The following is a 13941-nucleotide window of genomic DNA, read 5'->3' as shown; positions in this document are numbered from 1 at the left end:
CTTACTCAAAGAAAGTGAGTTTTCTGCTTAAAAAAAAAAGTCAGTCTCTTAAACGCTGCGCATTAAATATATTTGAGATAATGCCCTCCCTGTCTGAGATACTTCCTTTATTTTGTAAAAACAAACTTCATAGTGCACTTAATGCCACATGTGTATTTGTATTACTTCAAAACATACAACGAGATTGCATACTACTGAAGTTTTCATATGTGTCTCAGTTTAAGCATCTCAAGTTTGATCTATAACCCACCTCCAGCCTTAACCTTCAGTTCAGCTCACATTGTATTAAAAAAATCTACTATGAAACTGAACTAGACAGTATCCCTGGGTAGTCTTGACTGAAATAAAGTATTAGCAGCTTTGAAGTTGTTATAGCTAATTCTGTAAAGTCTATTTCTATACAAATAAAGTAATATAAATTTAATTCATGCTTACTAAGAAATTTGTGAATTTAACGGTGGTGTCATTTTTGCATATAGCTTCAAAGTATATACAAAGAGACTTTGTCAGGACTGATTAAACCTGTAAGATACTGATTTTCTGAAATAAAACAGATTATGGGATATACTATGAAATAAACAATAGAAAGTCAAAGTTCACATGTGAAATGGAGACTTTTTTCAAAGCATTTCATAAAAGTAGTATCACGCCCTTTTCAATCTCACCTTCAGTATAGTCCCTATTAGATTCCAATTCCAGTCAAGGTTCTCTTTATGATTGAGAACTTGGCTGTCTCGAAGATTCATGACAAGTGCTTCTTCTGTATCCTGGAATACAGGCATGAAAAACTACAGTAAGTTTCCTTGCATCATTTTTTTCAGTCCTGTCACATGATACACTTACTGTTCATGTAATAATCATGAAAAGGGCTATGCTCCACAGTAATCTGCATTTGAAAGTAAATTGCATGTTTATAGTACTGCATTAAGAATCTAATAGTAAGGGATCATAATTGGTCCTAAAAAGCAATTTTATTCCTCAATTTCTAGATATGCAGCACAGTATTCACAAATACCTACAAGACAATTAAATGAAAAAATATTACAAAGAAATCACATAAATGGCTCTGAATTAGATAAGAGAGAGAAGTTTGGGGGGCAGGATTTAAGTTTCCAAAATACAAAGTCAAATTCAGTTTTGAAAAAATCAATAATGATAATACCTTTAAAATAAAGATGTCTTTCTGCACACGGTACTGATCCCTTTTTTGGTGCGTTGAGATTGCTTTCTGAATAATATGATCTAAATGGAGGCTGTAGGGTTTAGGTCCCCTTTTCTTCATCTCATGAAAACGTTTTAAGCAGTTGAGGGCAGCACTTGCTCGTCTAAAAGAAAAAAAATACTATATCAGTATTTGGCAACTGTTATCCAACTAAGGAGTGCAACTGCTGTATCTTGAGCAAATAAACATAGCTCAAGAAAGAAGTGAGCAACAATTCTGAAGCAAATGAAAACAATTCTCTTGAAAAGAGCAAAACTTGTATCAAGTTTTCATTCATCCATAGGCCTCAGTCTCGTACCGAATTACATAGAAAATTACCTTTCAGAATTTCTAGTACTGAAGAATGAGCCTTATTGACACCTTTTCTTCTACTCTGCAATTCATGCAATCCACAGGTCATACAAGATATTGTAAAGTTTGAAGTTGGTAAGTATTGTGAGGTGACACAGTAGATCAGTGTTCTGCAGTAAAGCTGAGAGTTAAGGCAGCTAGCTTCAACTTTGACTAAAAGTATTTGTTGCTTTTGTTTTTATTTCCCCCAGAGGGTGGCAGAAGCATCAGTAGTATGTTTCCTGCACTTTGTATCTAAACTGTTCAGCAACAGCATTTAAGAAGTTTCCCAGGAAAACATAGGAAGTAATAGAAATTACAGTTGACAAGGGCAAAACCAGTCAATTCCAACATAGTGGAGGCAGAAAAAAAGCAGCCTGCTGAGTAAACAAAATAAGGTAGTCTGAAAATGAGGAGATAAATTTACCTTTCTTCTCCATAAACAAAAACTCTCATAGGTAGGAGAGTGTTTTTATTTTATATTATCTTCAAACAAACAAATACCTTTGAATTTGTTCACTTACCTAAATTACAGAAATTTAGTAAGTAACAGGGCTTACAATTTTTCAGAGTATGAAACAACAGAGTGTTACTCAAAACCAAGATCCCCCTGCCTACATACTTCTACAAAAACACTTATTTCCATCAAAACTGGGAATTCTTACTGCTTTATCAGGTATGTCCACAAATGCCAAAACAAAAAAACACCTCTAGGTAATACACAAATGTACCCCTTCTGCTCTCTGTCCCTTCTCTCATCCCACAGCTTTGACCAAGTGAAATATCCTGCAACAGAATTTCAGATATGCCTGTTTTGAAAAATAACTGTTTTCACACACCAAAATCTTCTACTGACAGATAATAAACCTTCAAAACTAAAAAGCAGAAGAGCACTACCTTTCTTGGAAGTACTCTGCAAGTATCATGTACCATTTTGCAGAAGCAGCTCAGAAAGATTCTGTAATTTATCACTGACAAGACAAAATTGGAAGTTTTGATATATTTATCAGAATCTGCCTTGTCAGATCAGGAATGGCAACAGTAATTAACAAAAACATTTCCTATCATTTACTATCAGAAAAAAAACCCCACCACATTCAATGAAATGGTCTTCTATGAAGAAAGAAATTATGTCAAGCACCTAGGAAAGGGTATATTATGACAGAGCACTTCAGAGGTTAAATTGCAAGATTAATAGATGCACAAAGAAATCCTAAAAAATATCTAAAATAAAATAAAAAAGCCTATAGGTTTTTACAATCTCAAAAATCAGTTATTCTAGTTCAAAGAGGAATAAAAAAGCTTCTATACACTTTTTTTTTTTACTTGGATGCCTAAATATACCTTATTTCATTGGCAATGTGACTGCAAAACAGTCCCTAATACTGCTTAACCACATGCCACTACAGAATGCTGCACTAAATTTAAAATTTCTGTTCCTACCTTCTTATATTTAAATGGAATTGAAAAAATTATCAGTGCAAACTTCGAACAAAAGCACCAGAAAGTTTTAACATAAATACTACTGTTACAATCACCATTTTCTTCTGAAGAAAAAAAAATGGTTTAAAAATAATTATATAAACCCCAGAAAACTAGCTCCATGCCAGTATTACAAATTTTGCTCTTGCTCACACTAATGACGACTCACTGATTTGGTCTACTACTATTTAATTAGCTACAGAAAAACAACAACAGAAGAAAAAAAATGGTTCAGGCTTTTTTACTTTTGAAAGCTTAATAGCTTCAAAAGGCCAAAAAAGAAGTGTGAAACAACGGAGAGGTTCAAACACACAGAACACCTCTTGGATGTTGCTTGGTCAAACGGTGCCTTAGACCTCATTTAAGAAAAATTCTGTGTAAAAATCTTGCAATCTATGCAAAAATGTTCTGAAATCTACCATCAAAACTCTTTTCAAATTTCAAACTTGTTACTGTAAACACTTTTGGAACGATGTACTGGAAATTATTTCCCTAGTAAGTGTGACAAAGCACTTCTATATGCACATGTTTGTTTTTAATTAAAGACAGCAGTAGTTTCAGTCACCAGAAAGTTGTATGGCAGGTTTTTCGCTCAACTGCAGGGGGAAGACAGATGCAAATATTTTTGCTTTTAAGTGTAACTTAGAATTCTTACAGTCTTTTCTCTTTCATGATGTCAAAAGATGCTGCCATATTCATTAGCGTTGGCAAGCAGTGCAGGTGATGGCTGTGAGAATGAGGAAGAATTGTGTTTGCCTAAAAAACAATAGAAGACCAGTTAGAATAACTTACTACAACATTTTCAGCCATCTCTTTAGGATCAACATTTGAAGAATGTATCACTTTTCACCAGACTTTCACAAATGCATGAAAATAAAACTATCTTTTGCATAATGTCACAGAAATAATTCCACACACCATTTTGAATATTTGATCTAACTACTCAATCAGAAACACAACTGAAAGTAACTTAAGACAATTTTAGATTTCAGAGTCTTCTAATCTCTATTGTTTGCATTGGTGATTTTTTAAGTGGTAACATGCAAAAACATGCAAAGCATCAGATATCTTTATGTCATCTGTATAAAAGTGCTAAAAAAAGAAATCTAAAGTCAGAAATACAATTTAAGATGATGATTTCTATTAAAAACTTTCTGCACAAAAAAGTAATACGATGAATTACCATAAATTCTTAAGTTACTAGACATTTAGTTGCCTTTATTTTGGGAAACAGGTAGTTCTGCAAATATTTTTGGAAACTAAAGAATAATTAATATAAAGAAGTTACTTCAATCTCTTAAAACTAAATAAAAGTACAAATATTTCTTCAGTATTCTGATAAAGTCATCTCTGACTAACGAATCACCTCTTCAGAAAACCAAAAAATGCCTATGATTTGCAGCATACTCAAATGTCAGTAACAGTCACTCTTATTCAAAAATATTTTGGAAGACAGAAAAATAGCAAGAATTATTACAGATTCCTCTTTTTAAACTACATGGCTAACTGAATACTCAAGGAATTCCATTGATTATTTAAAGAAAAATCACCAGAGAGACTAAAGAACAGATTTGTTACACACACACACACACACTCTGGAATTATAAGCAATCCTATATCTGAAGACTGATCTTGGGTTTTGGAGCATAAGCACCATTGAAATGAGCTGACAGTCTGAAAATACAGACCATGTCTGATAAATCATATTCAAATTTTTGCAATATAAGGTTGTATTCCACAATCTTACCCTCTCTTATAGTTTATTTGGAAAAAAAAAAGATTAAAAAGACCACAAGAAAACTGATCAAAAAGTGCTCTGCTGCATATGCTATTCTTGTCATTAAGAGAGGATGTGAAAAATGAAAAAACTGTTTTGCAAGAAAGGTAAATCATATCACTTTGCATATGACTAACAGCTCCTTGGGGAGCTGAAAGGTAGCACTGAAGTGGATATGAAAACAGTAATACCATCTCCATACCAAAATAGTTTAGGTTAAGAGAGAGAAGCTACTACAAAAGATACGTTAGGTAGAGGGAAGCAGAATGAAGCAAGGTCCTTTCAGCTTCTCTGTAGCAGGGACCACCCACAGCAGTGCTGAAAGAGCACCCCACTAAGTTAAGAGTTGCCTGAACAAATAATATCAAGTGAACCAGTCAAAGCTGAACATGAAAAAAATTTCATCTGCCTAGCCTGTGATGCAGGAAGCTAAACACACTGCCAGAGGGCTACCATCTTTCTAAGAAAAGCAAAGATCAGCAACAGTCCTGTTCCCAAACATAGTAACTGACGGCTGAGTTTGCAGGACTCCAGCTTAAAAATACTACTGACCACCAAGGCAAGAAAGTGTATGGGTGGGAGTCTGAGAGCCAAGGATTACCCTTGGAGCAGAATCTCCAGCACTTTCAGTACTTTCCAAACAGCCTTCCTATTGATTCATAGTTTTTAATATATGAAGTGCCAAAGATGTAATTTAAATTAACCCACTATTCTGATAAAAAGTAGATATTCCAAGTTTCTAACACAAATTCAAAGCTATAATAGGAAACATCTATTTACAACTAGCTACTAATACTACTTATTCTCAGCAAAATGTTTTACTTACCATGTGCAAAAGTTCTCCTAAAAGGATAGTTGCTCTGACAGATACATGGTCATCACTACTTGTGATCACTTCAACCAGTCCCTTCAAAAGTTACAAAATTATTACAACATTTAATGTATAATAGCTTATTTTAATGTTTATAGGAAAAAAGTCACAAGGATCTAGTCAAACTTATTAGTTACCTCTAGAAGTCCATTAGTAATAAAAGCTGAAAGCACTAAAGCCAAATAATTATCCATGAGATCAGGCCTAAGGAGACAAAAAGTATGGGAACAGTTTAGAAAGTTCATTTCTTATCATGTCTGCAAGACAAGAACAAGTATTTTGTCAGCAATACCACGAAACAAAAACAGAGGTTGAGACTAAGTTCATTAAATGCTCACCTTGACCTGGCTCGATGGGGTAATACAGTTTTAGCTTCAGCAGCTACAAAGCCATCAGAAAGTCTCCAGCAGTCCTGAAACCTGCTTGGATCTAAAATAAGAAAATATGGATAATGGTAAATATAACATTGGATTTTATAGTGTTATTTTAATGCCAGTAGGCAAATAACAGTTCTTGCCAACAAATGTTATTTCAGGTTTCAAATTATAGAAAATTTTGTCAGAAGGGATTTCCAACAAGTGATCTAATCCACACTCCTGAACAAAATGTGGCTAACTTCAAAGTTTGGACAAAGATTGTATCTAAGTATCAACCAAAATAGTGACGTTTCCAATTCGTAAACACGTTAAACTTGTTTAACAGAAAGTACCACAACACCTGAAATTTTAAAATGTACATTCATATGTCACAAAGTAGCAACTTTGCAACAAAGAATGATTTATTTACTGGTAACAGCTGAAGAAGGGTTAAGCTTTTATCAACTGCAAGACAAAACATTTATAACCAGAGCGTGGAGAACTGCTGTAACATTAAAGGCTGAAACTTGCTCCTTTTAGGCTCATACTTTTGCACTGTGAGACAACGTAGAGGATATTTTTGGGTTTACAAGAGTAATTTTAAAGATAAAAGACTAACTCTGTTAAGTATAAAGACATGAAAAAGCATACACTTGCTCTAGAAAAAGTAAAGCTCTGCTAAGGTGCAGTAGAGATAGCTAGCAGACACACGATATATAGAAAAGACTCTGTTCAATAACTTTTCTGTAACATTCACTAACACTTCTACATTACTAACGCTTCTAACACTTCAAAGATGCCTAATTTGTAGTAATATGTTTACCGTGTCTTCTGCATAAATGCTCCATTATGCTCCACTGTTGATCTCTTACCTAACGTACATCACTTAACATAAACAGGACTTCAGAGCACCCAAAAACTCAGTGATGAAACACTTAATATTGACGTAATTTACAACACAGAAGACAGTGAAAGGTTCAAATTTGCAGAAGAGCTTAACAGACAGAATTCTTATGTGAACTGGTTCTAAATACTTACCTACACTGAGAAGTGCCTCAATAAACTCTTCTGCAATAACAGGGAGAGGAAGGCGAAATATATCATAGAGAACTTCAAGCAGACCTCGCTACCAAAAAAAAACCACAACAGGAATTTTATAGATTTACAAAAATTGTCATTTTGTTCACAATTAATAATTGAAGTTGAGATTTCTCTAGAATGCTAAAATCGGTGTACTTGTTTCAGTGTTTCTTTTTCTGGAAATATGCTTATTTTCATAAACTGAAATACTCTGGAGAAGAGAAGGGAAGGAGCTTGTTTACTTTAGAACTGTGTCTTACTGTCACCAGGAATTGTACAGGAGCTCAGGCTACTTGGATTTGAGATTTTTAGAACAGCTACTTCTGTCAACACCAACTTCTTGGTTTAACAGATAATTGGAAAGAATCTTTATCTCTGATTCAACTCTTGATTATTATGCTTTAAACTCGTAACTGCAGCTAATGTGAATTTGCTTTGACTTGTGACCACAGTAAGAAATTAGTTTATGTACTTTTCTCTCCTCCATTCTCTCCTCTTAGAGCGTGTGCTTCCATTCTCACAGGAGTTTTATAATGGACTTGAACCTGGGGGTCAAATAAACTTGAGGGTAATGTGCTCATAATTGGTGTCTGCGTTCAAACCATAACATAAATTGTTAAGAATAAGTTAATTAAAAACATCCCATATTATTCCTACATCAGTACTAAATATTTTCCACCTACCCGTATTTCCATATTTGGTATACAGAGTACCCCAATAAGAGACTGAATCCCAGAATTTCCAGGTTTGCACAGGCTGATAATACCTAGAAAACATTAAATTCATAGTAACATTCCCTCACCAAACAAAAAAGCATTAGACACATTATTAAATTTGATTTCCAGTTTGAGTACAAGCACAGATGACAAAAATTATTAATTAAACATTTTCACCTTTATCTCATCTTCTTTCCAATCAATAATATTTAACAAAAATTTCTAATCACAAAACTGTTTCCTCATTAAAAACTGTAGCTATTTTTGCCCTTTCTACTGTGAACAGTATTTTCAGATCATCTGCAAAACCAACATTTACAGGGAAGAAATGGCAGAAAGAAAAGACAACTGTCAATAAAGAAAGAATCTTAAACCTGAAAGATCTGCACCATCTTGGCAGAACTGTGAGAATTTTCTGCATCAAAAGCTGTACCTTTAACTAAAAAATTATTCAGTTCATTTTAGTATCAGGTGAATTCGAAACAGCAAGTTTAAACATACGTGGAATAACATTTTCTGTCAATCGTTTTAAAACACCTTTTTCTGAATAACCAGTGCTTATCTCCAGAAGTTTCAAAACAGCAGATTTTACTTTGCATAAAATCTCAGAGCCTCTCTTTCAGTTTGGTCCTTTTACACTGTATTTTTACTCAATCAGTTTAGTATTTCAATATTAATAGGGAAAAGTTTCAAATCATTACAGAATACCACCTAAGGCTTATATTGATTTTCAGCCTCAATTCATATAGTCTCTTCATTAAGAATGTGGCTGCAAAGACAGTAAGTTTACTCACTTCCTTGACTACTTCTCTCCATGCTTCACAGAAATTAAAACTTACAGAAACACACCATCCAGAAAACAAACAAGGTTCTCCAAAATGCAACTTTAAATGAACAAAAAGAATCCAGGTTTGCACACCTTTTTGTCTTAACATATCATAAAGACACCCAAAGCTTTACTGTTTAAGAATCACCAAGAGATGAAAAGTATCACCTACTCATCTGTTCATTTTCACTCATACAAATTTAACTTTAATGACATGTGCTTTATATGAACTTGAAGAAAGTCTTCAATTTCAAAACTTCCATGTCACAAAAACTTAAGACATGCACATGTGGCCACAGACACACTAAGGGCATTTACATGTCCCACAGTGCACCTCAGAGGCCTTTTCCAGGAGCAAGTCGTGGCCACATGCCCACAGCAGTGCAGAAATAGATTTGGGTGCATGCAGGCATTGCTGTACACCCCAGTTTTATCTCTAAGGATATGATCACACATGAGAATAAAGGATATCGTAACCATCAGTTCTGAAGAATAACCCAGTCTGGAAAATAAGGAGAGCAGAACAGTAGAACACAGGCAAAAAAACCCACCCAAAAAGCCAGAACAAAAAGAGCAACACCCTCAAGCCTGTTTTAGCTACAGTTCCTTTGGGAAGGCTGATAGTGTAAGGACATTTTTGGACTAAAAATATTTAAGATGTTGGTCTCCAACATAACATGCAATATAAAATAAGATGAATGTGTAACAATGAAAGTGCCATGGCAAGTAACATATCCCTAGACATTTGTTCTTCAGTCACTTGACCTTTTAGGCATATGCTACTAGTTCTAAGTGTTTGAGTAAGGGAAGATGCAGCAACACTCCTATCAGAAACTTCTTTCTAGAAGTTTCAAAGGAGTCACAAAGTTCCCAAGCTTCCTTTCCAAACAAGTGAGAACAGATGTGAGAAACTTCTGAAGGACACCTGGATATTAAATTAAGCTTAGTAATCATTTTCAGAACATTAAAAATAAAGCAAACAGTTTTACAATGAAAAAGGCTTTCTATATAGCTCTGAATCTTTCCTAAGTATAGCCTGTAAAAATCCTACTCAAAATTTTGGTAAATGGTAATATCAACCAGTTTAATTTATTTGCAAGACCTGACTAAAAGAATGAGCAGTCCCTGGGGCGGTATCTTCATATTAAATATGGTAATACTGGAGAGAAAGTATTTAGAAAAATGTAAACCACTGCTTTTTCTCATTTACTAATGTCTTTACATAAGAAATCCTGAACTCTATCTGCAATTTCTCTTCAGCTATGACACCTAGTAAAAGCAGGTGCTAGTGAAACTATTCTGTTTCTATCTCTTCACATAGGCAAAAGATTCTTATTTACAGTGGCAGAACCATCTTAAAGGCAAACTCTTATCATATGATGTTATTTTCAGCATCCTCTCACCCATCAAACATCTGTAAGCACCATCAAGGTACAACTTACATGGTATCATATATGAGAGGGGAAAAACTGCATCTTGTCAGTAGAGTTAGTCAAAGAAACCTATGTATGCGTCCTCCAATATTACAATATCAAAACATATCTTAGTAGCATTGTAGGAAGGTATTATCAAAAATCAGACACATCAAATGAGACAGATTCTGTGTTCAAAACCAGCACTCTTATACTAGGAAGTCAAATTCCCCTTCCAATCATCCAGCTTCAAACAAAAAATCTTACCTGCCCATGATCGAAATGCTGCCACTATTCCCATTTTACTAGCTAGGAATCGTGCTTCTCTGTCCTCCCTGTCATTAAAACAACAAACGTCACAATACAGTTAATTACTATAAAATAAACAGTGTAATTAATATAGCAAGTAAAGAGTAGTTAACTGAGGTTTTAGATGGGGGACAAAACCCAGAGTAAGAGAAATCTTTTATGTATGCATGTATGTGTGTGTATGTATTTATGCAATGTCCATACACACACACAAAGATTAGAATTTTTAAGTATTGTTACTTTTCCTTTTTCAAGGGAGTTCCCATGGTAGGAGGATAACATTGCAGAGCAAACACCTATATATGGTCAGGTGAATCACTCTGTTCCTCCACTGACAGTGAGTCTACAGCAGGGACCTAAAGATTTGGACCATACTCAGTTACCCAGACTTAAGCATATATGGCTATTTGATAGTCAAAAAAATCTGAATATTTCAAGTTGGAAACGATCTCAGGAAGTCTCTAGTCCAAATTCCTGCACACAGAAGTTGTCAGCTATGAGACCTGACCAAGTCACATTCAAGGCTGGGTCTCAAAAGCTAGCAAGCACAAAGGCTGCCAGACCTCTCCCGGACAGTCTGTTCTAACACTTGTCTGGCCTCTCAGAAAATTCCCACCCCTGCCCTTATATCAGGTTGAAACCTCTCATGTTTCAATTTCCTCTGTTGCTTCTTGTCCGTCCACCTTTTACCACCATGAAAGGCAACTGCTACATCTTCTTGATAGGTATTAGAAGGGCTGCTATTTGGGGGAGGGGTTCCCCCAATCTTCTTCAGCCTAAACAAGCCCTTTTAAATCTTAAATCCTCAACAATATTTTTGGAAACTGCATTGTAACCTACTGTATTCAACCTCAAGTAGCTTAGTATTATGCCATTGCTTTTATTTTCACTTTGAAAAGAAAAATATCTTAATTCCAATACCATGAACACAACTGGTAGCACAAATAGCAGCACTAACACTTACTTGAGTTGTCCTTCTGCTGTGTCTGGATTATGCCTGTAGTGAAAATCTGTGTAAGGAGCTAAAATTCGCTAAACAAAAGAAAGACATGCATTACTTTCACATGAGAATACAGTTAAATGGGTCTTGCCCGTTCCTCAGACCCACTCCAATCTGTCATGTTATTCCTGTTTTGTAAATCATCATGCTCTTAGCCTAAAATATTTTAAACATTTTGCACTAACACAGAGGGTGAAATCTGAGATAAAAATTAAACATCTTCATTAGTAATACAATGTTTAATTTCTGTCACTAAACAAGTAAAACTGAACCCACCTCTAATTCTACATCTGCTCGCACATACTGTCGGGTCTTTGGATGATTAATGAGGTGCAAAACTGTAGTTATCAGAGCCTCATTTATTCGGCTTAGCTGACAATCAATCACATTTTTCAAGATGGTACTTAAACCACCCCGAAGAGCCACCACCTCGGGATTCTGAAGTGCTAAATAAAGAAAAACAGGTCACTTTGGCCAGTGATAAGAGAGAAAACATTTCACAGCTTCCAATATGACAAACTTGTCATCTCTTCAGTACACACATCTTTTTCTTCCTGAACACTGCTGAGGCACATGTAAAGTTTTTAACGGAACTGACTGACATTAACAACAAATTGAGGAACTGGACTAATTTATCATGAAAAAAAATACTGGTCAGTCAGTCACCATGATGTAGCAACTTCCCAACCAAGTTTCCATACAGTGGTTTCTGGACTGGACTGACCTAGATAAAATATTTACACTAGAATATAAAAGAGTAACAGATTGTTTATTCCTTTAAAATAGAAGTTTGCATCTTGAAAACATTGCTGAAGTTATTTCTCATTAATAGATTCTGAAAATACTTCAATGATCAGTACCCACATAAAAATACATGGAGTTAGTATAAACCACTGTCTAGACAGCCTTTACATGGACACAAATACTGACTTCCAGAAGCCAGCTAACCACAGCACCCACTGTAAAAAAATTTTAAAGGAAAATGTTATGTAGTTCTCTGAACACTTGTACATTTGTCAACATCTCATGTATGGAGTTCTCCCTACTTGCAATCCATTAGTTTTAGGGACATCAGCTGCAGCAGGGAAACATCTTTAAGGTAAATAAAAAACTGGCAAGTCTTAAAGGGAAGAACAGCACCTGAAATCTTCAGGTACTTATTTAAGATATTTTGATTTTATGTTAAAGTGATTTTGTTTTCTATCAAACTGATGACTAAAATCCATGAAACGGACATTAAGAACATTTAGCATCTAATTCATTATTAAACAAATACCCTTAATTATTTGAATACAATCTATTTAATACGAACCCATAGAAGAGAATTACTTCAAAAACTGATGATAACTGCATCAAAAATTTTTCTTACTTAGCTTTCAGTTATCTTACCTAGTTCACAGATAATGGCTATACACGCTCGAACCATTCTGTCTCTTTCTTGAAGACCATCATTTCCAACTGCTATCAAAGAATTAGTAATAGAACTGGGGAACAATGAAGCATTCACAGTGATCATCTGCCAAAAATAAAAGAAAAAGCCCTCTGGTTTCTTCATAATATTTCTCTAAATATACTCACAGATTCACCAGCATTCTGTTTCCTAGATACAGCCAGACAGATCACTTCCATCTATTACTTGGTTGTACCTGGCAAATCCTCAAAACTATTTCTTTTGTTCTTCAAATTCTTTGTTTGTCAATGCACTTTATCATTCTCTTCCTGCTTCAGATTTTCATTTTTGTATTATTTTATCATAATAGGAAAGGGTTAGAAAGATGACTATTGCAGAGAACTATGGCTACTTTTTTGATTTTCTTTCCCCCCCCAAGAATTTCTTTATCAACAAGGAATGCTATCCAATGACAGAGCAGATTACAAACTCTTCTACAGGATTCATTCATACTGCAGCAGATTCTTCAATATCTATTCAACTGTTTAACTAGCCAGGACTAAAATCTCCTGTTTTGTAGACAGATCCCGAGATTGGTACAGACTACAGAAAGTAAGAGTCAACAGAAGAAGCTGCTATAGTATTTGGAAGGCAACTCTGAGTAACACCCCTATATCCTCTTGCATAGTACCTGATCTTCCTATAACTGCAGTGTAATTCAACTTAATCGTAAATCTATGGCACAAAAATAAAATTAAAAAAAAAAAATCATACACACATGTTAAACTGGAAAGATGAAAAGAAGACCTGCATCCATTAACCAAGTCACTTTTCAATTAAAAAAAAATGCAGTTAATTTCAGACTGAATAGAAGAACAGATTTTAGTAAGTCAATGCTCCTCTGCACTATTGAAGAGGTCCTGCACCATAGAAATCCTCAGCTGCTAGTTCAGGACAATTGGAATTTACACTAGATTAAGGAGTAAGACCCTGTGCACAAATTAAAGGCAAAAACCCCCACTCCAAAACAACCAATCAATACCACGACTCCTTGCTCTCCCCCAAACGAGGCTTTGACTACCAAGGCTGAGTAGCTGTTTGTTCACATTTTTTCCATAGTTTGCAAAAATTAAATATATATATCCTCTGCGCTATGGAATATGAACATCA

The 13941-nt window shown here is 34.8% G+C and overlaps 1 protein-coding gene across 3 annotated transcripts in view; it reads right to left on the bottom strand.

Annotated features, from left to right (window-relative positions):
- RICTOR (RPTOR independent companion of MTOR complex 2) overlaps positions 1-11413 on the bottom strand; it is a 43332-nt gene extending 31919 nt beyond the window's left edge. For 2 of the 3 annotated variants that reach the window (XM_086480379.1, XM_086480381.1), the window contains exons 1-10: positions 11346-11413; positions 10340-10407; positions 7802-7884; positions 7077-7164; positions 6021-6111; positions 5820-5886; positions 5638-5718; positions 3690-3790; positions 1163-1325; positions 666-767 (exon numbers count right to left, since the gene is read on the bottom strand). In XM_086480379.1, coding sequence (XP_086336505.1) covers positions 666-767; positions 1163-1325; positions 3690-3790; positions 5638-5718; positions 5820-5886; positions 6021-6111; positions 7077-7164; positions 7802-7884; positions 10340-10373 — 810 coding nt within the window. In that variant the 5' untranslated portion in view covers positions 10374-10407; positions 11346-11413. Of the gene's footprint in view, positions 1-665; positions 789-1162; positions 1326-3689; positions 3791-5637; positions 5719-5819; positions 5887-6020; positions 6112-7076; positions 7165-7801; positions 7885-10339; positions 10408-11345 lie in introns of all 3 variants that reach the window. The other variant, XM_086480380.1, reaches the window with a different exon arrangement.
- Between the last annotated feature and the right edge of the window lie 2528 nt (positions 11414-13941).

This window comes from Leptosomus discolor, chromosome Z, assembly GCF_034619465.1.
Source record: "Leptosomus discolor isolate bLepDis1 chromosome Z, bLepDis1.hap2, whole genome shotgun sequence".
Classification (NCBI taxonomy): Eukaryota; Metazoa; Chordata; class Aves; order Leptosomiformes; family Leptosomidae; genus Leptosomus; species Leptosomus discolor.
This window is presented reverse-complemented; position numbering and strand designations above follow the sequence as displayed.